General features: G+C 37.4%; 1 protein-coding gene across 4 annotated transcripts in view; it reads right to left on the reverse strand.

The window, feature by feature from the left end:
* The window catches only part of CHID1 (chitinase domain containing 1), a gene marked incomplete at its 5' end in the record, with an annotated part of 104,032 nt that overhangs the window by 68,721 nt on the left and 10,146 nt on the right, over nucleotides 1-25,165 (reverse strand). For all 4 annotated transcript variants that reach the window (XM_079308956.1, XM_079308954.1, XM_079308955.1 and 1 more), the window contains 5 exons: nucleotides 11,898-11,990; nucleotides 21,209-21,270; nucleotides 22,549-22,655; nucleotides 23,985-24,029; nucleotides 24,953-25,085. In XM_079308956.1, the coding sequence (XP_079165082.1) occupies nucleotides 11,898-11,990; nucleotides 21,209-21,270; nucleotides 22,549-22,655; nucleotides 23,985-24,029; nucleotides 24,953-25,085 (440 nt within the window). The remainder of the gene's footprint in view (nucleotides 1-11,897; nucleotides 11,991-21,208; nucleotides 21,271-22,548; nucleotides 22,656-23,984; nucleotides 24,030-24,952; nucleotides 25,086-25,165) is intronic.

The raw sequence follows: 25,165 nt of genomic DNA on the forward strand, positions 1-25,165 counted from the left end.
ATGTATAATTTTCTGTAAAGCTACTGTTTGCAAATCTTTCTTCACCACAAGATATTATTGGTTTTCATAGCTTGTTGCAGATAGGAGCATTACAATATAAAGCTATTGCATTTTATGAACACAGACCACTGAATTCAGTTAATGAACAATCACTGAATAAAAATTCACTGTTCCTTCCTGCATGAAGTCTCTTCTATAGAAAACAGAAGAAAGAGCTAAATGTCTACTCTGTTCATCACACAATTATAGGCATTGATAATTAAACAGTCAAACGTGTAACCAAGTTCAATCTGAAACCATTTCCTTTTCTGCAAAAATCCTCTTGCCAGTTTTGTAACTACCCCTTCTCATTTTAGGTTTTTCAAAACTCTCAGGATGACAGCTCACTTAAGTAATTTTCCCCTATTAGTACTTAGAAAACAATTCTGCATGGATCATGGTTTCTATGGATGTTTTGCAACTACATTTCTGGTGTCCTATAGATGTTGCATTTTACAATGCCCTCTTGCAGCTGGGTCTTAGGGAAAAAATATTTTTATTTATCTTCATCTGTCCAGCCACGTATTTTCATGAAGTAACAAGAACCTGATTATTAAAATTCTATGCCTATGTCACTGTGGCTTGAAACTGGTCAAAAGCCAAAGAAGCTTTAGCAGAGAGACAAAAAATGTAAGAGAGAAAGTTTACAGACACTTTATTACCTCAGATATCAGGCTGAAAACAGAACTAAGGTATGTCTACAACAACACTGTATGAAGCAGCCAAGTAAGCAACAGGACCTTGAAACAATACTGCTGCTCAAAGCCATGAGCATAATTACAGATCTAATCCCTGCTGTCAAAAGAACATGACCATATTAAATGTTTAACCAACAAAAGAGAGATCCTCAGGTAGACAAAAGCTGATTTACTTCATAGTGGGGGATGAATTCCATGCAGCTGAATGAAGATTGTAAAAAGCACAGCATGTTCTCCACTTCTGACCTCTCTCCCTTCATGAACACATCCTCCCAGACAATAGATCAAGGCTTCTGCAGAGATGCATGTTACTCAGGCATTTCAGAAAATGCACATGCTTACTGTAAATTTAAATATCTTCACCAGCCTTTGAAATACAGATTTATTTTTTTCCAATTCCTTTCTAAGGCCAAAATGTTGCAAGAGGTGAAGCACGATCCAAACACAGTATCTGATCTTGTGGCCTACAAACCCAGATCAATATGACAAATCAGGGACTGTACATTTAAACCCAAAAAAATGTCCATTGTACCAGAGTATTAAGGTTAGTTCATTTCAGGAGAAACCAATAACACAAATGCCAAGTTATAATAAATTTCTCCTCCTCACTTTTTTATGTATGTAACAATCTCTGTACAAAAGTCTTATTTCTCTTAAAATAGAATTAAAAATCAAACCTAAAGGTTATTCCATAAAACCAGGGCAATCACCTCTGGTCACATATACTCTTCTAGTCATGGCTATTCATCTGGTTCCACTCAGAGAACACTCTCCCAGTTTCACACACTAAAGTGCTGCAACAGATGAAGGCAGAAACAAAAGCAGGAGATTCCTCCCTCCCATCTAAAGCCCATCTTAACATCTCCAAATCACATTTTGCTTGCATAATATGAAAGGACACCTTATTGTTAACAAGTCAAAGCAACATAATTCCAAGAGACAAATTATAAAAGAATGAAGAAATTAAAAAGGAGAACTTTTATGGAAACACAACAGTTCAGTAGTTCATTTGTAATTAGTTGGAGGAGTCTGAATATCCCAAGATAATTGCTTGAGCAAACCTGGGCTAGACATTAAGGAGAATCTTCTAGAGGTGTAGGTAGTCTGGGAGTTTTGATATCCATTCTTTTGTAGATTTTAAGAGTTTTTTAGATAAACTTCTGGTAAAAGTGATGTAGTTACAGTTTATTTTGACCTTTTTTTTTTGTTTGGTTTTGTTTTTTTTTTTTAATTTGCACCTTCCAATACTACACTCTACTATTATTCTGAATAATAGCTTACTCAAAAGTAAAAACCTGCAACCCTACTTATGCACTGTCTTTGTCTGGAGCACTTATTTCATGATAGTAATGTTGATAGTCAGATGCCTTCAGAGCATAAGGACTATTGGTCCCCTGTTCACAGAAAAGATCACAATTTAAAATAAACAAATATCTCTACTGAAAACCACAAATCACATCATTGACTGTGTTCAAATTTTCTCAATGGCAAAAATCTCTACCAAATTCTCAAATAGGAAAGATTAAGATAGGCATTTTAAAATCAACCAAACCTAGACAGCTCGATGAGCAAGAAAATATCTGAGTGCTACAGAATCACAACACAAAAGTCCTGGGAGTGGTTCCTTCATACACTCCAAGTGCTTCATATCACAGGGGGACTGTGAATTTTAAGAGATTGACAAGTGAAAACTTGATATATTGTTATCAGGAAGCAGAATGGTATCTCTGTACCTAATGATTTTTTTGCAGCACATTAAGGGCTGGCACTATTCTTTAATTCACACATCCCATCCCAGCTGTTGCCTTTGCAGTGCTTGCTCCCCAAATAGGGAAAAACATGGGGTCTGTGCTTGCCATGGAGTAGCCTACACAGTTTCCAGGAAGCCAAACTAATTACCTGTGGCCCATCTGGTTTAAACCAGTAGCAGAAGTCAAGAAGGGGAAACATGCCAAGCAATATATGTCCTGAAAAGAAAGCATGAAATCTCAGCAGACGGCTAGGGACAAATAAGCCTGAAAATTGCTGTCCTCAGAGCTGAGGCATGCTGGCACACCAGTCACTTACAAATTCTTAAGTTACTTGAAAAATATACTGTATCTAAAACCAGACAATCTGGTACTAAAGAAGAAAAAATAATTTTTGACACTTGTATTTACCAGTTCTGGTTTTGGGAAGGTCAACTCTTCTCCTTTCATGCTGTTTCTGTTACGTTGCTTCAGTCTCTTCATAGCACCCATTTAAGAAAGACTATGCACAAATGAACATCCACTGTGTCACCATTTGCTTCTCCTAATTTCCAAACTATTCTAGTGCCTTTCATGCCAGGGCTTAATGCCCAGGCAAGCCATGCTCCAATAGCAGAATATCATGCAAAACAAGCTTGTACTCTGGAACATATGAGCCTAATTTAAAAAATCTAACACACCAAATGTAGCCTTAATTCCTCCTTGCATAAAATGCTCACCATTTTTCTTCTTCTTGTATTTTGGAAAGTTTTCCAACTTAATACTGAAGCTTATGTAGTAATTGCTCTATACCAACTGGCTCAGAATTGGTAGAGCTACAAATGACAGATATGCAGAGGAATACATTCCACCCTTCCTTCTTTTTGATTGTTGTTAGCTGACCTACAGATTATTTTAATGATTCTCCCTAGTGAGAACTAAAAGCCACGTGTGTGCACTTGCTTCAGAAAATGACTGTAGAGTCAGACCTTTGTTGCATTGATTTTTATATTGTAAGGTATAGTCTTTACAAGAGCCAGTTCTAAGAATAGATTTTTTTCCTCTTGAGTCCTTTCTGAATCTATGCAAAATGCATAGAACATCTCATGGCTGCAGTCAGAGCCATGCTGAACTGAGCTGGCAGCCCAACAAACAGCAGTAAAACCAGTGAAGTCATCAGTGAGGGAAACAGATGTAGTTTAGAGCCATTAAAAGCATCCTGATTTACTGTAACTAACAGAATTCACTTTAGAAGGAGATGTGACTGACAGACTTATACTTTGAGCCTTTATACAGGGAAAAAACATGAGCCCAGTAGCATGACTGAGTAGGATTTAATAGTATTTACCATAATTTGAAGACATTATTAAACTTGCTCCAGTAACTGTTACTCAGTAGTCAGTAATAACTTCCTAATGAGTTTTCTGTTCCCCTCAGTATAAACTCATATCTCAAGCCGTATCTTGTGATCCAAATCAAACATATTATACAGGTTCTCTGACATGCAATAAAAATTACTACACCAGTCAGTCAGCCTAGGCAGCCCTCTTACTTTTCTGTGGTTTTTGTGCCTCCTTGAGTGCTGAAATTCATGCACAAGGTCCGATTATAAAATCTCTTGATACATAACTGTACTCTCCATATTCCTGATAGTTCCTTTTTTTTTTAGGATACTCACAGGAAGATGGACAACTATGAGATCAATGAAAGGCAAAGTGTAATTACCAACTAGGCACAACAAATATGAAACTGTGCACAGTTAGCTTTCAGATTTTCCCTCACAAGTCCCATTTTCTGTATATTGATTGTCCAAGAGATTGTCTTCCAGCATCAAATTTATTTATCAGCAACAGCAAGCATGCAGAGCATATATGGCATATGCTTAGTAACTCTACAACAAATAAACACCATTTTTAGAATTCCTTGCTTTTCTGTGACCTCATTTGTCAAACTGGAAAGAAAAACCAGAAAGATTAGACACGTGGAAAGCTCAGAAAAATTCAGCAACAGTATTAGTGATTCCAGCAAAATAAGGTTATTATGACCAGATTTTCGCAAATATTTTAACCTTACATAATTTTAAGTGTATGCATTGGTAAAGCAAAATCCTACTTAAGTAACAGCATTCTACAAAGTTGGTTTTCTAATATACTGTTAATTGACAAAATCCGGCAATTGGAAACTTCATCTGAAACAAACAATGTTTCCTGCTGGTTTGATCCCTGGCATTACTTACTTACCAAAATTTCAAAGCTCTACATTCTATCCCACATAGTCCTCCCTGAGAATGATGTTAAAAGTAAGTGATAATTCCCATTTCACTCCAAGACAGACACATGTTAGAAGCTGCTTATAATTCCATTGAATTTGTTTACCATACATTGTCATAAAAATTACCCTGCTATTTGCTTGCATATTCTACATCAGAATTGCTACTTGCTAGAAATACTTCTAAGGAAAACAGGGTGTAAATACACACTGGAATAGTAAACCAACAAACATATCATTCTGTATACACAAAGTTATGGCAAGGCAATTGAATCTGCAGCAACTTTTAAAGATGACGGATTACTGATACAAAACAAAAATGTAATTTTTGTATCTGTATCCTAACCAGTTCCTAAAAAACCAAAACACCTATTTTCTCTATCACATATGCAAAACACTGATCAATTGTGGTATCCATTAGGCTGAGGAAGTGTGAGGCTGAGCAGTTATTCATTGTCTGAATGAATACTTCCTACTTTTCTGTCAAATATGTATATATATTTATAGAGAAAACAGAAAAGAGCATGACAGCACTAAGAGGAGGAACAACATGTCTACCCTCCTGCCAAATTTCCAAGAGGCAGAGTAGCAAAACGAAGCTGATATTGACTGCTACTGGATAGCAGTAGTGAAGATTGCATAGATCCCAGTAATTTTCATTGCTCAGCAGCTCTGCAAAGAAAAGGCTGAAGATATTTAAGACGGTACTTCATATTCACAATGTTTTTGCAGCAAGAATAAAGAATAAACTGAGTAGATGAAATGTTAATTTTGAAGAAGTGGCAGTTTAATGCTGGAAAATAGTGATAATACATACCTATAGAAGTTTTAAGTAACAAGAAGAGAAGCTGTAGATCTTTTTCCTTACATATGCAAATATGAAATCCAAAGTTGGGGATGCTAGCTGTATTTTGATGAGACAAGAACATACATTGTGCTCAACTATTTGAAGAGAGAAGGTGGTTTGGGTTCCTGTAGCTTTAAAATGAAAGCAGCTGCACTACAGCTGTGCATCTCAAGAAGTCAATAAAGACAGAAAATTTTCTAGAAGCTGTGAGATTAAGTGTACTTTTTATCAGGGAGAAACATGTTTGGTTTTAATTTAAATACTGCTTTGATATATGCTGTCAGAAACTATCCAGGAGATAAAAAATTATTTTAGCTAAAAACTGTATGCAATTTGCCATTAGTAGCATTTTTTGAGAATGTCACGAGGACAGCAACAGCTCCAGTGGTTTGTTTATAATGTGCTTCTCCTACTAATAATCCCCAACACCGTGTCCCACAAGGCTGAATAAAACCATCTTGCTCACTGACCTCTGCTTTGTACTGGCAGGCATGTTATTAAAACACAGCTAAGAACAGCAGATATTTTGCATACAATTACTTAAATCAAGGATCAAAGTTTGACACATCTATTTATTATTATGCTAAACTTGATAAAATTACTAAAAGTATAAAGCTACTTTGTGTTACCTGAGGCATCTTAAGCAATTGAAACAATCTCTTTCTAACACTGTCTTCCATGCATTTTAATTATGATCGATACACAGAAAGCCCCCAAGTTTTAGAGATTTTTCAGCAGATTTTTGATTTTTTTTTTTTCTCAGAAATGCAGCAGTGGCTATATCTGTAATTCTAAAGCTCTTAATAGTGACAAAGTGGGGGAGCTGGGGAAATGGCAGAGGAGATGAAACTGCCGCAACAGGCAGGAACTTGTCACCACTGCCCCCTATCCCTTAAGTCACACGCTCAGTCAAGTGGAAAGATGACAGGGAATCTTCTGTGTCATGTGCCCTGTCTGCCTAAAAGGCCTCTACCAGGGAAGGTAAGGTGTGATTCCTGTAATCCATTTCTCTCTTGGACTCCTGGATACTCCTCAACCAATTCACCTCCTCGTGGAGTTCGCTGAGGGCTTTTCAGTTCAGGAAACCCCCCGAGCAGTGCACTGGAGTGCTCCACCACAGATCATGCTGACAGTGCAGCCTCTCACCTCAGCACCTGAGTTTACTTGTTTGCTTCACAGTTTACTTTCTCTCATTTATAGACTCTGCACAACATCAAGAGATAAAGAATCATCTGTTATTCAAGGAGCAGCTACTGCCTTGTAGCCTGAAGAGAGGTGTGTTAAAAGGATATCCATCATACAGGATAAATTGCCTAGTGCATATCTTAACCATTAAAACATCAATAAAGAATATAGTGTTGTATTATGAAGTGACACAACCAATGCCATTTTTATTTCTACTTTGCCCAAAGGATCATATTTCAGGGGATGACAAAAACCCAAGGAAAGAAATTACTAACAACCTAAATACAGAGTTATTTAACACTGTGTTTAACAAAATGAACAGATTTTGATGAGTGTATACTGAGACTTAAGATATTTATATCATATGTCTAAAGTCTGTAATAAACTATAAATGCCAGGAAGGTAATGGTTATACAACCATGGATAGATTGAGAACCCCTGTGAAGACAACACCATACCTACGGCTTCCAGGAACTTTTTGTCTTTGGTTTTTGCCAGGACAGAGAGAAACAGGAACATTACTGATGCTCCCACTGATGATAGTTTATGTAAATAAACTTAATTTTCCTTACTCGTTGTTTTCTTGACAGTAATTGGGAAACACAGTGGATAAAATCGTTGCTGAACCTGGACAAAACATGCTATAATCTAGTCAGACAAAATTCAATTTACTTGCAGACAGAAAAGAGTTACTATATAAAGTCTCACTTTTTGCTTTGAGAATACATAATATTATAAAGAATTTAAGTAGAGAGAAACAAAATAACTGACCCAATGCCTATGACTTATGGGAACAGGTGCAACCAAATTTCAAGGTTCATTTGCCATATTTATTTTTCCCTCCCAACATAGTTATGCAAGTGTATATTTAGGCATAAAGGTATTTTACTCCAGCACAGCTATCCTATTTGGAAAGGGGCTTGTGAAATCAGTGTAAAAACATCCACATATCTTTCCCCAGCAAAATTTCTACAGCACAATAAAACACTGAATTGCATATATTTAAGGCAGGAATTTAACCAAGCCCAGGATTAGCAGGACCAGTGGAGTTACTAACCATCAGCAAATGACAGAATATGCCTGGCTACCCACTGACCTTATAGAAATGGTACCCATAGTTTACATGTGCATCAATGTTCGTGCATGTTAAAACCAGTAAAATTCTAACTTTTTGAGACATTCTGTTGAAAGACAGAGTGGAAGTCTTCAGCAAACCATCTGCTCTAGCAACCACTTACACACCACTGCAATCCTTGCACGTCTCTTCAGACATCTGCAACTGCAAGACTCCAATCCACAAGGGAGAATTACACACACTTCACAAAGAATAGCTTTGGCTCCTGCTGTTCCTCTCTCTTGTAAATCATTTACATTTGCAGGAAAATCATGCAATTCCTAGACATCAGGTGGATGAAAACACTATCTCAATCACTGTTTTCCACATGGGAGCTCTACTTGCATTCTCTGTGACAGTAAAGCTTGTTAGAGAGACTCCTGCCTCCAAGTCAGCAGCCAAACACATTCCCAGCTCTTGATTACTTTTGATTATGCCAGCTCAACTGCCTCTGGTTAATGTCACGAAAAGCTATAAAAATGTGTGGATTTAAAGAATGAAGTTTTCTTTTAGTCCAGAACATTTTACAAGCAAATCAAAATCCAAAGGCATCAATGGAACCTTCAGTTACCAAAGCAAGGCTCAGTAGAGAATCAGTCTCTCTTAGTTTTTGTTGCAAAAGCTGAATCTGGGAAGTTAAACAGATGATCCAACATGTTTTCTTCCTGCATCCCACACTCGATCTCATGAGTAGTGCTGCATTTTCCAGATGGGTTTTCCCTCAGCAAACTAGTATTTTTAGCTCTTAAGTGTCTCCTTTCAGATAGCATTTGCTGACAGACTGCTTTGATCTTAATGCATATCAAAAGAGTCTAAATTACAAATTCCTAAATAAACTTACATATGACTATGCTCTCTTTAAATTTTAATCAGGGTAGAACACAAAAGGGACAATGTCTCAGCTCCTAACATTCCAGCTGGGTAGAATGCTCCACATACAGCTCATGTCTCCTTTATCAGTCTATTGCCAGCTGCTGAACTCTGATATATTATTTGATTCTTCTTGGTACTTATTTCCAAATAAATATTTTTGCTGTATTTTTGATTAATAGTCTATAGTGACTCCAAAAACTAAAGAATGTAAGATGCATTAAAGCACACTTTCAACCATGTGGAAGTGTTAAAACACAAAGTGAGTTTCAAGACACAAGATATTTAACACACAGTAGGAGGCACTTTTCAGTTCAAGCCTTGTACCCTTATAAATCAAATATTTTCAAGTACAGCTGCTATCCAAAACGTCAAGTAAGGTGGAAAGAAAATGTCAGAATTTTGATTACTGATATAATGAAATCTAATATATTTCTAAGTTTTAAAGTATACATGGACATTTTGAGTGTTTAAAAGTGTTTCTGTAAGTTATGAATCTATTTGCAACAACCTATTTACTCAAAAACTTAAAGTGCTGTTTCTAGTTAATGCAATAAGAATACCTACATGGAAGACACAGACAGGTGGCTTATGTAAGTTTATCAATTGAAAAGAATGTGTTTATTGAATTCTCCTGGGCCATAAAGGTTTATGGATAAATCCCCAAAACTTTAGGAATGCATAAAGATACATATAATTGGTTTACAGGAATGAGACTTTCAGATTATTTTATATAAACTACAGCAGCTATTTCTCACAGCTCCTCTAAAAAAAAAAGGCCATTTAGGAATAGGCATGTGAAACTTATTCCAGGTTAAAAATTGCACTTTAGATAGACATCTCCTTCCAGCTCTAGTAGTACATCCCTAAATCCCAGTTCAGAAAGGTTTCAGAACTGTGACTTCACTATTATGTCAATATGCAGGACAGCAGGAGGCAGCACATGATCCAAACCTCAGTGTGGTGTTCATCCAAGAAATAGTCCTGAAAGACAGTTACCTTAAAAATGCAAATTCTGGTACAATCAAAACATGTTTAAGAATACAGAGGTTTTATAGATGGTCCAACTCTTGTTTAGGGATTTAGAAAAAATAGACTGTAGAGTCCCACACGACTAAGAGAAACAAGACAGATTTAGGTCCCTCTAGCTGACCTTGGTAACGTCAGTAAGTATCACAATGACCAGGAATGTTGAGGTTTGTGCTATTCTCCACTTTCTCCCTACCTCCAAAAGCATAAATGCAATGCTCAAACATGAACACTGTTTACAACAGTTATTTAAATTCTACCAGAGCATGCATTAGCATTTTTAAAAGCATCTTAGTGATGCAGTGACTGCTAAGACATTTTAGAAAAATGTTTAAAAAGTTCTCTTTTGCTTTACCTGTAAAGAATAAAATTAGTAGCAACAGAAAATTACTTTTTAAAGTAACTATCAATTGGGATGAGATGTAGGACATAAGAGGGCAGCATGAAAGATTGGAATAAATGACAAACAGGAGATAAAACATAATAATTTTGCATTTTTTTTTTTTTTATTTAACCAAATCAGAAGAAATTCAAAATACTTGTTAGCACCACTGAAAAACCATGTGATGCAAAGGCAAACCAGCACACAATTTTCCAGAGAAATCTGGCAGAAATTAGAGGATTAATGATCCAGACACAAGGTAAAAGCATAGGTGTTTGAGGGATAGGAAGGAATCACCTCAAAATACAGCTAGGCCTTCAATCCTGTAAGTAAAGGGCTCTGCACAGGTAATATTTTACAAAACTGCCTACTTTACCAAATTACATGAAATTTATTGTTTTCTTTCGCCACATTTACTGTTTTCTTGTTTCTCTCTCTCTGCCTATCAAAATGAAGTGATCAGCCCCACACAGAAGCAAAGGGATTGTGTCATTAAACTAGCTACTTCTTGTAAGGATATAAATCAGTTATAGCATGCAACAGAGGAAAATATAAAGAAACAAGAAATACCCTCAAGTACATACTTGACAGAAAACAAACTGCAATCAGATTTCAGGCAGCTATTGAAGAATAAAATTAGGTAGATACTGTTCTGAGCTTACAGTCCTAAAATGGTAGAAAGTAGTTATATTCAGGAATTGGTTTGGATGGGATTACATTACTAACCTACAAGGAGTGGTGACACCACAGTTATAGGGCAGATGCTAATCAACTGCAGCACACAGACAACCTTTTAGAAACTTACTACAGGATCCCTAAATCTTTACAGTCAGATGCATTTAAATCTGCACAGATAGCTGTAAGCAGAAATGCTTTATTTCCCCTACATGCTGTAGGACCTCCTCATAAAACCCAACAAAAACTTGAGGTCATTGCAGGAAAAAGTTCAGTCACAGAAGCAATATTTACCAGACTGCTCAGGCATTCAATTTCCTCAGCCTTTTTGGCACTTGGAAGATGAATGTACACTGAAAGATGTGACAGCCTACAAGAAATTTAGGAGGCTGTACAACACTGTCCTGAAACTGTGCTGTTAAACTGTCATAATCTGTATTGGCTGCGAGCCTATCCATACTGCTGTACAGCCCAAAGTGAGAAAAATAATAAATTGTCATATTTTTTGTTAGTTGTCTACTAACTTGCATTTGAAAAAAGTACCTAACAATGCTTCTCTGTTTGATTTACATTACTGAGTTTTCATATGCAGGCATAAGGTTGCTGAACAGCTTAAAGGAAGAAAGGAAACTTGGGTGGCGGAAAATAATCTTGCACTGCCAACTGTGCAATTGTTAGCAAACTGTGCACTTGCAGCTGGGAAAGCCAACCACATCCTGGCCTGCACCAAGGGAAGTGTGGCCAGCAGGTCAAGGCAGGGGATTCTGTCCCTCTACTCTGTTCTCACAATACCCCAGCTGGAATGTGGGGGAGAACAAGGCCCAGCACAGGACCTCTCCTTGTTGGCTCCTCTATCACATCAAAATTAAAAGATATGTATGAGTACACATAGTTACCAAGACTATTCACTGCAATATGCGTGGAGAAAGCACTACTAACCAAACCCAAACAATTTCCTCTTCTTTTAAACTGCACAGCTTGAAACAAAGCTTTAAACTTAACTGTTTATCAGACAAGAAAGTATTTCTCAACTAGAAACTGCCATCTGAATAGGAATACTCACCCTGCTGCAACTGCAGGAGGGATGACCAGTATGAGTTTAAGTTGTGCTTCATGCAGAGCTTCAGAAAGGTGAGTGAGCAAGTGAATCAACTCCCTGAAATATAAATACAGTATTAGAGAGAAAGGCAGCAAAAGTGCTGCTATATACTGACAAGAACAAGTAACAGTAGTAATAATTGAAAAGATGCAACTGGCAAGAGAGACAAACACAATTTGTTGCAAATGATCATCGCAGAAAAAATCAATTAGGAAGACCTAATTAGCAATTAGGTTTACCCTCTTTAAGGACTATGAACTGTCTCACTGCTTGAGACAGCCTTAGTTTTATTGGAACTAGTGATCACCTTGGAGTTCTTAGTTTTATTTTAATCTAACTATGCATTGTTAGCATGGAAAACAAGCCAGCATAACTTATCAGAGTAGGTCACCTCTTGAGGTAATTTTTGGTGAAATGAATTAGATCAATAGAAGAACCAAACATTGTTCTGAAGAAGCAGCTTTTGAAGAGATTCAAGTTATCACTGGTTGCTACACACAAGAATTTGTGAAGATGCTTTCACAGCAAAACATGCACTCTTCAAGGGATATTTGTGAGGCCTGTGCTTAGAAACATTTCTTCTGCTGGTTTTTTTCCCCTGTATAAATAATCCTTTTGTTTCCCCATACTGCACTGTATACCTACAAAATACATGTTTGACAGTGTCAAAACACCTGAAAATAGCATCTTCGGTCTGCATCATTAAAATAAAGACTGCCACAAAAGCTGATTTTCATATCCATATTCTTGGTATTTCAATAGGAAAATAAACTTAAAAATTCTTATGCAAACTGGTTTTAGCACTCTTAACTGGAATGGTGATGTTAATAGAAAACCCTTCAACCTGCAGAAACAAAGTTTAATGTTATCTTAAGAGGAATCCAATATTACCTTAAATTTGCACTGCAAACATGGCCCTTTTGAGTGCCTTTCTTAAATGATTTGGTTTTTCAGAACAAAGTTAACTTGCCTATTTTTCAACTGGCCAAGAGGATCCACAAACACAGTCAGATGGCATTAGTATCGAACTCTAGATCTGTTTAGGACTACACTTAAACCAAAACCAAATAGAAAGCAACTTCACCATCCATTCCAGGAGGCTAAAATTGCTTAAGCAGGAAAGGCAGAGTAGACAAAAGCCATCATTCAAGCTGTCTGCTCCACTTAAACTGGATTAGACCTGAACTCTCAGAAACAACATCTTGGTACTGTCATGCCTTTCAAGGCAGTATAATCCTAGAGATATTCTCCTGAAGCTATTGCTCTTCCTATATAATTATCCATTACAGTAATTATGCTTGATTTTGACAATGTAGATGCTATCCAAAGGTAACTAAATATTTACATTTTCCCTGAAAAGGTTTGATGGCTGATGAAAACTTCCTAGGACCTACAAAAACCATTACTCTCAAAATCCTGGCACGTTTTATCACCTTCCCAATATCAGCAATATTTTGTGCTTACAGTTTGAGAGTTGGCTGTGCTGAACAGCCCTTAACAATGAACTATCACATTGCCACCTATATTTCTCTTCTGGGAGAAGACATGGGATTACAAGAATCAGATTTTGGTCTGTCTGCAGCAGGTACTTCTACCATTCTTGCTCTGGGAAACCACAGCTTTCTCTCCTGTTACTTCACCACATTCATTCCATTGGGGATAAGGGAGAATGACATTAGGAGTGTCACTATTCAGACAAAACAATTATATCATAGAAGAATCATTTTCCACAGGTACACATTAAAAAATTACAACACTAAGCTGAAGTGACATTTATTGATACAAACACAACATCTATCACAACTCCCACAAGGCATAATCTTATCAAAAACTATAATCAGTATTAAAACTAGGTAAGCAAGCTTTCCCACTGATTTGTATCTCGTGGCTTAGTGAACTTTTTAACTAATTATGCCCAAACTACAGTATAACTCAACCTTTATTAGATGTCAAAGATACTAAAGATAAATTTGACCAAATAATCAATTCCCCTCACCTTGAGATTATTCTACAGTTTCATCAGCAGAGATCTCTCTTCTCTGCCTGGCTGCCTTTGTTAGCTGTAGAAGCTTTGAAAACTCTACACCATGCAAAACATTAACTGACTTTAACTATTTAGAATATGAGGGGATAAAAAGAAGGGCCAGATAGGATGAAAGAACCTAGCATAGGTGCAGAACATGATTACATCTTTTTCATTCAGAAACAAGGTTAACACTCTCACTCCTGTTCTGCAGAGGCAAAGACTGATCCATAAAGGCAGTGATATACCCACAAAAACAGTAGCTGCACAAAAGGGTCATCTTTTGAAATGTGTAAGTGGAGAACCATAACCTACAACTGTGAAAACAGGACAGAGATTTGAGGTATGAAAAAGGGACAGGAATGCACTTTGGAATGTTGATGCATTTGGGATTCTAAACCAGGCTACTATTAAACAGTCACTTCCTACTCTGCACCCACAAAATTCAATTAGTATTGATCTGGCTGAAAAATAATTACCTTCAACTTGAAGGAGGTCAAGAAGAAAAAGGACAGCTGGACAATTGCAGATTTTTGCTCAAGAAACTCAGATTAATATCTATTCACTAATCTGTCAAGACAGGGTTCTGGGCTCTGAAAACTTTCTGGCAAATCGGGCAGGATTAATGGCTAAAGACTTAATTTAGGCTCACTTCCATGTGCTGACCAAGACAGATGAAGTAAATCAAATGTGCACTTTTCCCTCTCCTCCAAATACCATTAGAAGAATATTCATTTATTGTGCTATAAATTAAAACTTCACTGTGTCCCAACAGTGTTTTCCAGTGTTTTAGGTGCAATATTCCCCAATGTTACCATTGATAATTTTGAAAGAAAAGCTACTGAAATATTAAACATTACAATGAGGTACAGGAAACTAGAAATAGAATCAATCTTTCTAAAAAAGCTTCATTAAATATTTACCAGACACTTCACTATAATAAAGTTTAACTTCACAGTAGCTACTGAAATATTGGCAGCTTTAATATTCTATCTTGAGCCAGGTAAGATCTACTTAATTCATACTGTTTCAGGCCTTCTCTTATCATTACTATTTGGTAGGTAAATTTTCCAAGTGTTTATGATTTCAAGGTACCTTGTCTCCTATAAAGTATGCAGACCTCCAAATTTTTATCACCCACAGTTTGTGACAAGCTTATTTTTCCAAAAATCACTTTTTCCAGCATTGCTGGTCTACTGTGTTTTGTAGAAGAGTTTTTACTTCAGTGCACAAGAGGGGGATGCAAATGCATTTGAAAGGCTTTGCAGAAGATATGAAAGGTTTTCATACCCTTCCCTTCAGTTATACCACCCTTCAAAGCACTGCAGCTTTCCAACTTAGTCACCTTTCTGCACAAACTGGGAGCCACTGCTCCCTAAAATTTATGCCTTGTCAAGAAAATTGGACAAAATAAAGCTGTCTACTTGAAGAAGAAATTATCCTTTTCTGCCATTTCACTGCCTAGTTAATACCAAGAAACTGGAGTGAATTATGGCAAATCTTTGATTAATAGATTAATTTTTCAGGGACTAACATGAAGTATACAACTACCAGAAGTGTTTTTCCTCCTATACTCCTACCAACATTAATAAGATGCCTGAAGGTCATCTTCTGCATAGAGTGACAAAAAAATCACGTTTTTCAGATTGATTTTGTGTGATGGCAATACCAGCTGTCAAGTAATGCTGGACTGATCAGAATATTGTGTGTATTTTTATGTAGCCTGTGAGAGTATTATGAGTATATTATGCCTTTTTTACAACATATCCAAGTCTCTGGAGAGAAATAAACCCCCCAGAAAACCCACAATTGAGATTAGTAAGTGAGACATGGTCTTGTCTAGCTGTTAACTAAATAAGCAGGAGAACCTTTGCTTGCTCAGGTCTCTCAATATTTCTGCCATGCACATTTCTAAACTTAAATGCAATGGGATTAGTAACTTGGAATACTTTATTGCAAAATCAGGCAGGAAAGTTTTAGGAAAAAAAAAAAAAGACAATTATTTAAACTATAAGAAGCAGCAAAATAGATTAGAATTGAGGTATCATCTGCACAGGATATCTCAGCTAATTTAGATTTCTATTAGGAGACTGCTTTCCTATGTGTTAGGGTAAAAAGGTGGGCAGCTGAACCCTTTTGTGCAATGATTGCCAGCATGAAAAGACGCAGCATCAGTTAGATGCAGTCTTTCATCTCCCATTAAATTTGATGCCACTGTGATTTGTACATTAGTAATTCTATTCCCAGAAAACACAAGTAAAAAGTAGGTAGCTGTGCTACAGAGGGTACTTCAAAGTACCTGTATTAGACATCTGCAACAGCCTGAAGTGGTCAGTATAAAGCCTCCAAAACAGGCCCATGCACACATATCAAAGCAACTCAGGTTCTTCAGATGGAACAGGTGTTATTTCTAAAATTAAGAACCTAAACAGAAGATTCAAATACCATTTTATACATGTGAAAGTATAAAAAGCATGCATACAGCATTGCTGTGTAAGACTCAAGGCACCAAGGCTCCTACATCAACAGCCAAAGAGGCTGCTCAGGATATTTAACATGAAAGCAGGCAGATATATTCAGGCATGCAATTCTCTTATAGAAGTTGATAATGTTGATAAATCAACATGTACTGAATATGCAAAATAAAGCAGCACAAAGGATTTATATAATTTAAGAGTCTGCTAAGCATTACAGAACAATTCTATAACCCCAAACCAGAATGCTTAAAAATTTTTTTTGTTCTTGAAAAACCGAAACTAGTTTGAGTTAGTTCTGCTTAAGAGGACATAAAAGAGAAGTTATTTAGTGAGCCTGAAACCACTGAACTTCATGTTTTAGTGGATACCAGCAGCACAACTTCTGAGCAACATTTCACCTCATCTGTGATGCCAGCTAAAATAAACAGGAAACTGAAGACCCTTCCTAGGTAACTCCTTGGGCCTCAAAGTAAAATTTTTCATTCATTTCCAAAGTTCACTTAAGTACCCCAAAAAAGAAAGGTTTTCTAGAAACATGCAAAGGGCCTAGAGAGAAGTTCTAAGTTTACCTAATTTTAAAAATGCTCAGTTATCACAGGTTCTTAAAGAGGCAGGTCACAGGATTTATGTGTTACTGAAGAGCTCGCACTATTACCCTGTTACATGAAGATTCTTATATAATTTAATCATCACAAAGTTTTTAGGCAAATTTAAAGCACCAGCATCAAGGGAGAGCATGTGTTATGAGAATGCCCATCCAATATTCAGGTTCAGCTATTGAAAAGAGGTATCTCGTGGTGACACTTGCTCAGCTGAGATCAACTGAGAAGAGACCCTCAGCTGCAATTACTCCAGCTTTCTGATATATGAAGTAGTTTTAAATCATAGCCCAGTCTGTTGGTGAGTTAGGACACTAATTTGCAGGTTTTCATATTCTTTTGCAGAGCCATCTGTGTCTGGGTGCACTCTGCTAGACAGTATCACTGCAACTCGTCTTTAAAGAGTGGAGACTGATTTCATAGCTGAAACACTGTATCATGTGCAAATGTTCCGTAAGCAAACTCCCTTGCTGTTGTTTTAAGCTGGATAAAGAAACCTGTGCTGTATCAAGTGTTCCTGCACCACTAAGGCAGTGCATTGGATTTGATCACAGATCTTTTTCATAATACAGTTAAAAACACCATGGGAATAATTTCCATAGCTTTCCCCTCAACACAGATATATGAAATACAGAGAATAATTGAGTGTCATTTATTAATCTAATAGCTAGGTATGCACTTAATTTATGTTTTGAAAAATGAAAACCATAATGATTCTCTGTGAAATATTTTTCCCTAGATCGACACCACTGCTCTAACATTGCATAAAGCAAGCTGGCAGCTGCAGCATATACCCATATATTTTTATGCACCTGTTCTGAGTTTCAATAACCTGTTGCTAACTGCTTATGTCATATTACTCCTTGTATGGCAGGAATAAAAAGATATTTTTAAATGTTGCTTTTAAATTAAAACATGTTCACATTAAATAACATGAATTAGCTAGGCAGGTGTCCTTATATTGTCAGACTGCTCTGAAAGCAGCTTGAAGGCAAAATATCTGTTCCCAGGAGCATCATTATGATCTTTTTGTCCCTTTAACTAAAAGCAGGTTAAGCTACTTTCAGGCATTTGACCTTGAAGGATCTGAACCAGGAAAGCTAAACTGCTCCTAACAGTTATGACAGGTGCTTTATTTGCAGCATGCACAATGCCATCCTACAAGCACTTCACCTCTCCAAAGGATTAGGGTTCACCTCTGTGCTAACACCACCTGCGAAGTAATCCCCATCTTTCCCTTGGTGAAGGACTTGCTTTACTACCGGTGTTTGCCACTTTGGAAAGACAAAAGCTGAGGGAAGATCGGGTGTGACTCGCGTTACAATATTGCCACGCTGTGGGCTAAAGGAGACATTGCACTGCTCCAACTTCTGACAGGAACAAGCGAAGCAAAAGACCACCCATGCTTACCCAGAAGGAAACTGCTCTGCTACTCAAAATGAAATTAACACATACCAAAGTAACAGCACTCAAAATGCAATAAAAATAGAGGCTTGGCAAAGTAATAAATTCTCTTAATTTTGCCCCTTAAGATCTGTTCTAAGAAGTTCTTCCCTCCAAGAAACATTATTAGGGAAAACTCCTGGGGCACTGGATAGCCAAGTCACCGAGATTCAAAGCAAATTATAGGAAAACACACTTCATCTCAGAATGAAAACACTGGTCCCACAACTTAGAAGCATCATGAGACAAAATTTCCACGTAATGATGCGAGTCTCCTACATTCACAAAACAGCTATAACTGCAAACTGAGCCCAGCTTCAGCTTTCTGTCTCAATTGGCATCACTCAGAATGCTGCAAGCCCAACCCAAGGCACTGAGAAACTTGAAACACTAACCATTTCTAACCATGGCAATAAAAAGAGGAAAAACCCACTGAGGAGTTTCCAATACAGCACTTAGATCAGGTCTTGAAATGGAGGAAAACCTGCAGTTCCTAACTTCTGTTTCCCTCTATGTTTCCATGACAAACAATCTCACATTTAAGTTAGGATAACCCTCAAGTGTTGTTCACAATGGCCACATACGATTACACATTACCAACTCAGAGAAAAGGATCCAGTAACCATTATACAGTGTGAGAATAACCCTTTCCTTTTCAGAAGTTATGGAAAACATTTCCCACTCCTTTCTATCAATAACAGACAGACAGTGAATGGAAGTGGTGCTTCACCTAAATAACACTCAGGTAACTGAAGGCTAAGGCAACTAAACTACAGTATCTCCTCTAGTACAAACAGTTTTTATGACACCTGTTTCTCACAGCGTCCTTCAGGATAAAATGTCCAGCACACAGATAAACTGTGCTGTGGAAAGGGCCCTGGGGGTCTTGGTTACTGCAAGTTGAATCTGAGTCAGCAGGGAGCCAGGAGGGCCAACCCTGTCCTGGGGGGGCATCAGGCACAGAGCCAGGCAAGGGAGGGGATTGTCCTGCTCTGCTCTGAGCTGGGGCAGCCTCACCTCCAGTGCTGGGGGCAGTTCTGGGTGCCACAAGATAAAAATGACATAAAGCTGTTGGAGAGTGTCCAAAGGAGGGCCATGAGGATGGGGAAGGGCCTTGGGGGGAACCTGTATAAAGAGCAGCTGAGGTCATGGGTCTGTTCAGCCTGGAGAAGACTGAGGGGGGGCCTCACTGCAGTTACAACTTCCTGCTGAAGGGAAGAGGAGGTGCAGACACTGATCTCTTCTCTCTGGTAACAGTTGCATCAGGGGAGATTTAGGCTGCATATTCAAAAAAGGTTTCCCACACAGAGGGTGCTCGGGCACTGAAACAGACTCCCCAGGGAAGTGGTCACCAGCCTGATGGAGTTCAGCCTGATGGAGTGAAGCCTTTGGGCAACACACTTGGGCACATGGTTTGACTTTTTGGGGATGGTGCTGAGCAGGGACAGGAGCTAAACTGGATGATTATTATGGATCCCTTCCAACTCAGCTTATTCTGTGAAACAACACTGTTTTAAGCCAACATTACTCCTGACAGGGAGCAGTATTTTTACCACAAATAAATACATGCTGGAGCTAATAGAAAAGCTTGCTTTGCTGATGTGTTCCATTTGCAATACAGCAGTTTCATGCCAGTGTGTTTAAAGTGATCTTCAGTGAGTCGTACAACGACAGTTACACAGTCTGTTTTACATCTATGTTAACTAATATGAAAACCATTGATTTTACCTAAATACAGTAAGCACAATAAATAAAATGACCACTACCACCCACTTCTGACTGGCAGTTACTAATAGCTTCAGTCACCTTCTTGGCCACATAATTAAGACACTGCACTAGGTTCAGAGCTTAGAATACAGATAAACTCTTAGGAATAACCTGGCAAATCACCTAATTATAATCAAGAGCATATAGCTGAAAAATTACTCATTGCAGGGCAATTGATGGAGCCCTTTACAAAGCCAAAAAGATTCTGCAGTTTCAATTTTTTGTTCCCAAGTGTTAATTTTACAGGGAAAAGGTAGGACTGTTAATAATACACTCAGCTTGAGAAGTAACTAATATATGCCATCAGTCAGCAACATTTGAGCTAACCAGAATAACTTGAAGTAACCATTTTTTGAACGGTGAAAGTCTTCCATACGAACTCAGAATTCTGTTCAGCTTGAAGCTATTTTCCCCCAGACATTTCAGGCAATAGAGATCTGTAAGAAACACTGTGCTTGAGAGAAATGGATGCCTGAATTTCCTGAGCAACTAACAAAACATCTTCAGATTCCTGCACTGAATCATTAATTTCACCACCATAGTCTGCGTTTTCTTCATGAATCAGAAGTTTGGTGTTTGCCTTAATTCTTGAAAGTATCACACTGTTCCAAGCCCCACCCAGTGACCCAAAACAAACAATATTGTGATAAAGGCCAGTGCCAACATGGGAGTGAGTGTGCAACCAAGGTACCCTCTACATCTTTGTACAAGTTACATCATGCAAAACTCAAGAAAGACTAACATGGCCCGCTAAACCCACTGTGAAGATTATTATGTAATCTTTGATCTCATGTAGAGTGAAGTAAACCCCTCTGCTTCACAGTAAGACAAGCAGAACAACCTTCAGTTGTTCTACAATGAAGTGCATTTATTTATAAACACCTATTCAAATCAACATGGACAAATCAAAAAGATGCTTTAAAGGAGATGATTTTTAGGAATTGCACCCTAGAGATTTATACTCACGTTTGCTTTTGATTTCCCAGTTGACTCCAAACTTCAACTACAAAACCATCAAAATTTTCATTCTAAATAAAGAGAATTGTCAACAACACAGTTAACAACCATGCAGGTATTTTTCTTTACTACTACAGATTGAACAGTCTTTGTATTCTTACACCAGATTCATCTTTAACACAGCATTTCATGGAGAAGTCCAAGAAAAACTTAAATAATGCAGAAGTTGAACTAATATCTATTAGTTGAACTAATCTCTATCAGTTATCCATAATATCTACTCGTACAGAATAAACCAATATCGTGTTAGGAAAATTCAGACACTAATGAAAAGTGGTTGTTAAGCAAATAATTTGACACACTTTTACATTTATATCAGGGGAAAAAACTCATTATCTCTTGAGTCTAAAGATGTAAATGCTAATTTGGCATCAACATGATTCTAAATATCTCCCACAATTAGTCTCTCTTTGGATAATTTATTCTTAGCATGATCAAGGATACTGTTGTACTTGAGTTGACTTCCTTAAGAGGTCAAATGTTACTGAGGACCTAAAATTGATGTATTGGTCACAAATTTTAGGAAATTACTCAGTGTAACTCTACATCCAACTTCCTCTAGAGCACTCGGAGATTTCTTTACGTCTTGCAGCAAGTGAGAACTCTCATTCTGACAATAAACAGGCTGCCATGAATCAACCACTAATGCTGATTGTCTTTTGTCTAGTCCCACATATGGGATAGCTCTAATGCCATTAGGAAAAGGGTTGGCCAGAAACCTTAGAAAGATTCCTCTTCTCCTCTCCCTAGCCTCTTAACATTTTGAGGAAACTGTTTGATCAGACCTGAGAAAAATTGTTCAGTAACACATATCCAGTGAGTGATTCTTGGTATTAAAAGTGGCTCCTTAGCTTTATCCCACTGAACCTGAATGCCTTCCTGTATAGAAAACAGCAGTCATTGCACTCATAACACTTTTTCTGCCTATCAGAAAATACCACTAAGCAGTTTAGCCACAGCACAATAATTATTCTTTTAATAAAAATGTAAAAAATTTAAAGCAGGCAATAATCACAAGTGCAGTTGCCAATGGCAACAAGGTTATGTTGATCAGATTGATGTAGTCTCACACTAGACTTGTAGTCACCTGCACTTAAGTGTTGCTACACTTCATAGTTACAGGAACTGGACACATACTAGGACACACTATTAAGAATTCTGCCTTATTGTTTTGAGCAAATTTTATTTTGTAAAATACAAAATCACAAAAAATGAGAAAACATCTATTACAAAAAGAAACAAATATCATCTCACACTATTTTATAAGCATCATAAATAGGTTTTTTTACCTTGGCTAGCAGAACCATGTTCTTGGAAAGCTCCTCTATCTCATCTTCACTGCCAAAAACACTTTCAAAGTCTTGGTAAGTCCATCCATCAAACAAAATTCGAGGCACTATCAGGCAAAGTTGTCAATCAGTAGTGAAAATTAAGAATTTATTATCTACACTGGAAAGTTTCTGCAGAAACAGAATACAGCAGATACAAGCAGATTTGCTACTAAAAATCATATCCCATGACTGAGATAATTGCTTTTCCACTCTGACCAACCTCAGCAGCATAGATAAACTGACACTGTAAGAAATCTTCATTTTAAGTTTACTTAATGAACAGCACTGATGCAAGTTCTAAGAGAAGATACCTTCATTTGATTGAATGACCTAAACTGAACTCCCACTTGCAGCTTTAAGTAGAGTTTTAAAGCAGTAACAACACAAGACACCAATCTTTAAGTTGTGCATCTCTTCTACCACAATAATGAGGTAGAAAAGTTCACCTCTAATTTACTCCATACACAGCCCTATATTACTACACTCTTCTACTCAACTCAAAGCCTACAACAATTTTTTATTTTTGGAAAGCACTTGAGCTTGTGTAATTTCTTTTTATAAAAACACAAAACATTAAAAACATTCAGGAAAGCTGCTCTTGGAACAGTTGACAATCATGCCCACAGGAAAAGGCAATCATGCCCACAGGATTTTAAGGAGCTATGTCTAAGCCCCTTCTAACTACCATGGTTGTAAAAGAGTGTTTTAGAAGAGTATAGAGAGATTTCAAAGGCTTTATCCTCTGGCAGCTGAAGTACATTAAAATATCTGACTGAGCATTCAATTTTTCTAATACATTTCAAATTTCATACTCCCCTCTGAATCAAGATGCACTTAACAGTTGCACAGAATTCTTGCTATAGACAAATGTAAGAAGTCTAGCACAGAAGAATCTCTACAGTAATGTTTGCCATTTTCCCTACAGACACACACTGTAACACATCCCATGAGTTCCCAGCTTCAAGAGGAGAAGAGTCAAAGCCTGACTTTTCTCCTATCATGCAGGAAAGCCTTACTGATTGACTCAGATTTGGATTTTTTTTTTCTTTTTAACTACACAGAACCCCAAGCAAACAAGTTCGAAGACTTCTTTCCCTAAGGAGGCACACAGTGTTATATACTAGCATTCCTCCAGGGAGGGCACTGTAACCCACGATTTACTCAGACTAAGAAGCTAAGGCAAAACATAAAGGCATCAAGAGGGTCAACACTTCAGTTATTTAACTATCTACAGTTAACTGCTTTAATTTTTCTTCTCAGATATTTTCTTCATACAGCTGTGCTAAGGTAATTTTCATTCCTTCCCATACAGCCCTGGAAGAAAGCCTTCCTTTCCTCTCCTAGCATCTGAAGAAGATAAAAAGTAAGCAAACAAACATAAACCAGAGGCTCACCTATTTTGATGTTTTTGGAGGTTTTTCTCACATCTTTCATCCAGCCTGTCAAACAGTATCAAGTAAGACAGCTGATAAAATATAAATGATGTTGACAATGACAAGATATTTTCAAGCGTTCTTCAAGTGATGTAGCATAGTTTCATTATACACATCTTCCTGCCACAGATTAGCAGTTCATAATCCACTCAGAAAGAGCATCCTGTGATGCACAGAATCTGAAACCATGAACCTGCACCACAGAATTCACTACAAAAGCCCCCATCCAGCCCTGCTTAGTTCTGCCTCACTATGGAAGCTACCCTAGTGCCTACTCAGAACACTTCAGCAGACACCAGGCATTATCTGGGAGGAATGTTTGATTTTTGACTTTTAAGTGTCCCATCCACTCCTCTTGGCAGTCATTGCACTAGGATGAATTTGTTAGTAAGCATTAACATAGTAAGAATTATAGCTATTTCAAATGAAGTTTCACATTCAATCAACTTTAAAACCATGAACTAATACATACCAGCTGAAATTTAAACTTGCTGCCACTTTCCTCACAATGAAGAAAAAAATTATCTTCAAATAAACTTATCTTCCCTTTCTAGAACAAATTCACCTAAAGGCTTTTGCAAAGAAAAAAAGCCAAAACCCACAACAGGCAAACAACTGCACAGTTGAACACCAAAGACTGTTTTCCCTGTACAGGATCCTTGCCCTTTCCTTTCTTCAAGAGGGGTTTTGTGGATAGCATGGTGGAAAAGCCAGTCTTCCTGCTTAGGTTTTTTTGACAAATAAACAATGTACACATCTGGAAACAGGTGAGGACAGAAAGATGTTCACTCTGAAGAAAACCCAAAAAAAATGAAATGGATGAAAATACTTCACTGTGAGACACAGTCAGCAAAACCCACCCAGTATGCCAAAGCTACCTAGTCTGCAACAATACTGCAATTCATATTTGAAGAAAAAGAAAATAACACCTTGATCAGCATCATGGAGCCCAGTGAACTGGAACCTTTCCTTCCCTCTCCTTTTCACTTGTAACCAAACCGGTGAGATAAGTGTAAATTTGTTTCCAAATATTTTTGCAATGTCATAGCCATGGTTGTTCCACTTGAAAAAACAAAGGAGAGAAAAAATGTGAGACTCAGAAGCAAGATATACAGTCACTTCACTTTTGACCAATATAAACT

This window comes from Erithacus rubecula, assembly GCF_903797595.1.
Source record: "Erithacus rubecula genome assembly, chromosome: 6".
Classification (NCBI taxonomy): Eukaryota; Metazoa; Chordata; class Aves; order Passeriformes; family Muscicapidae; genus Erithacus; species Erithacus rubecula.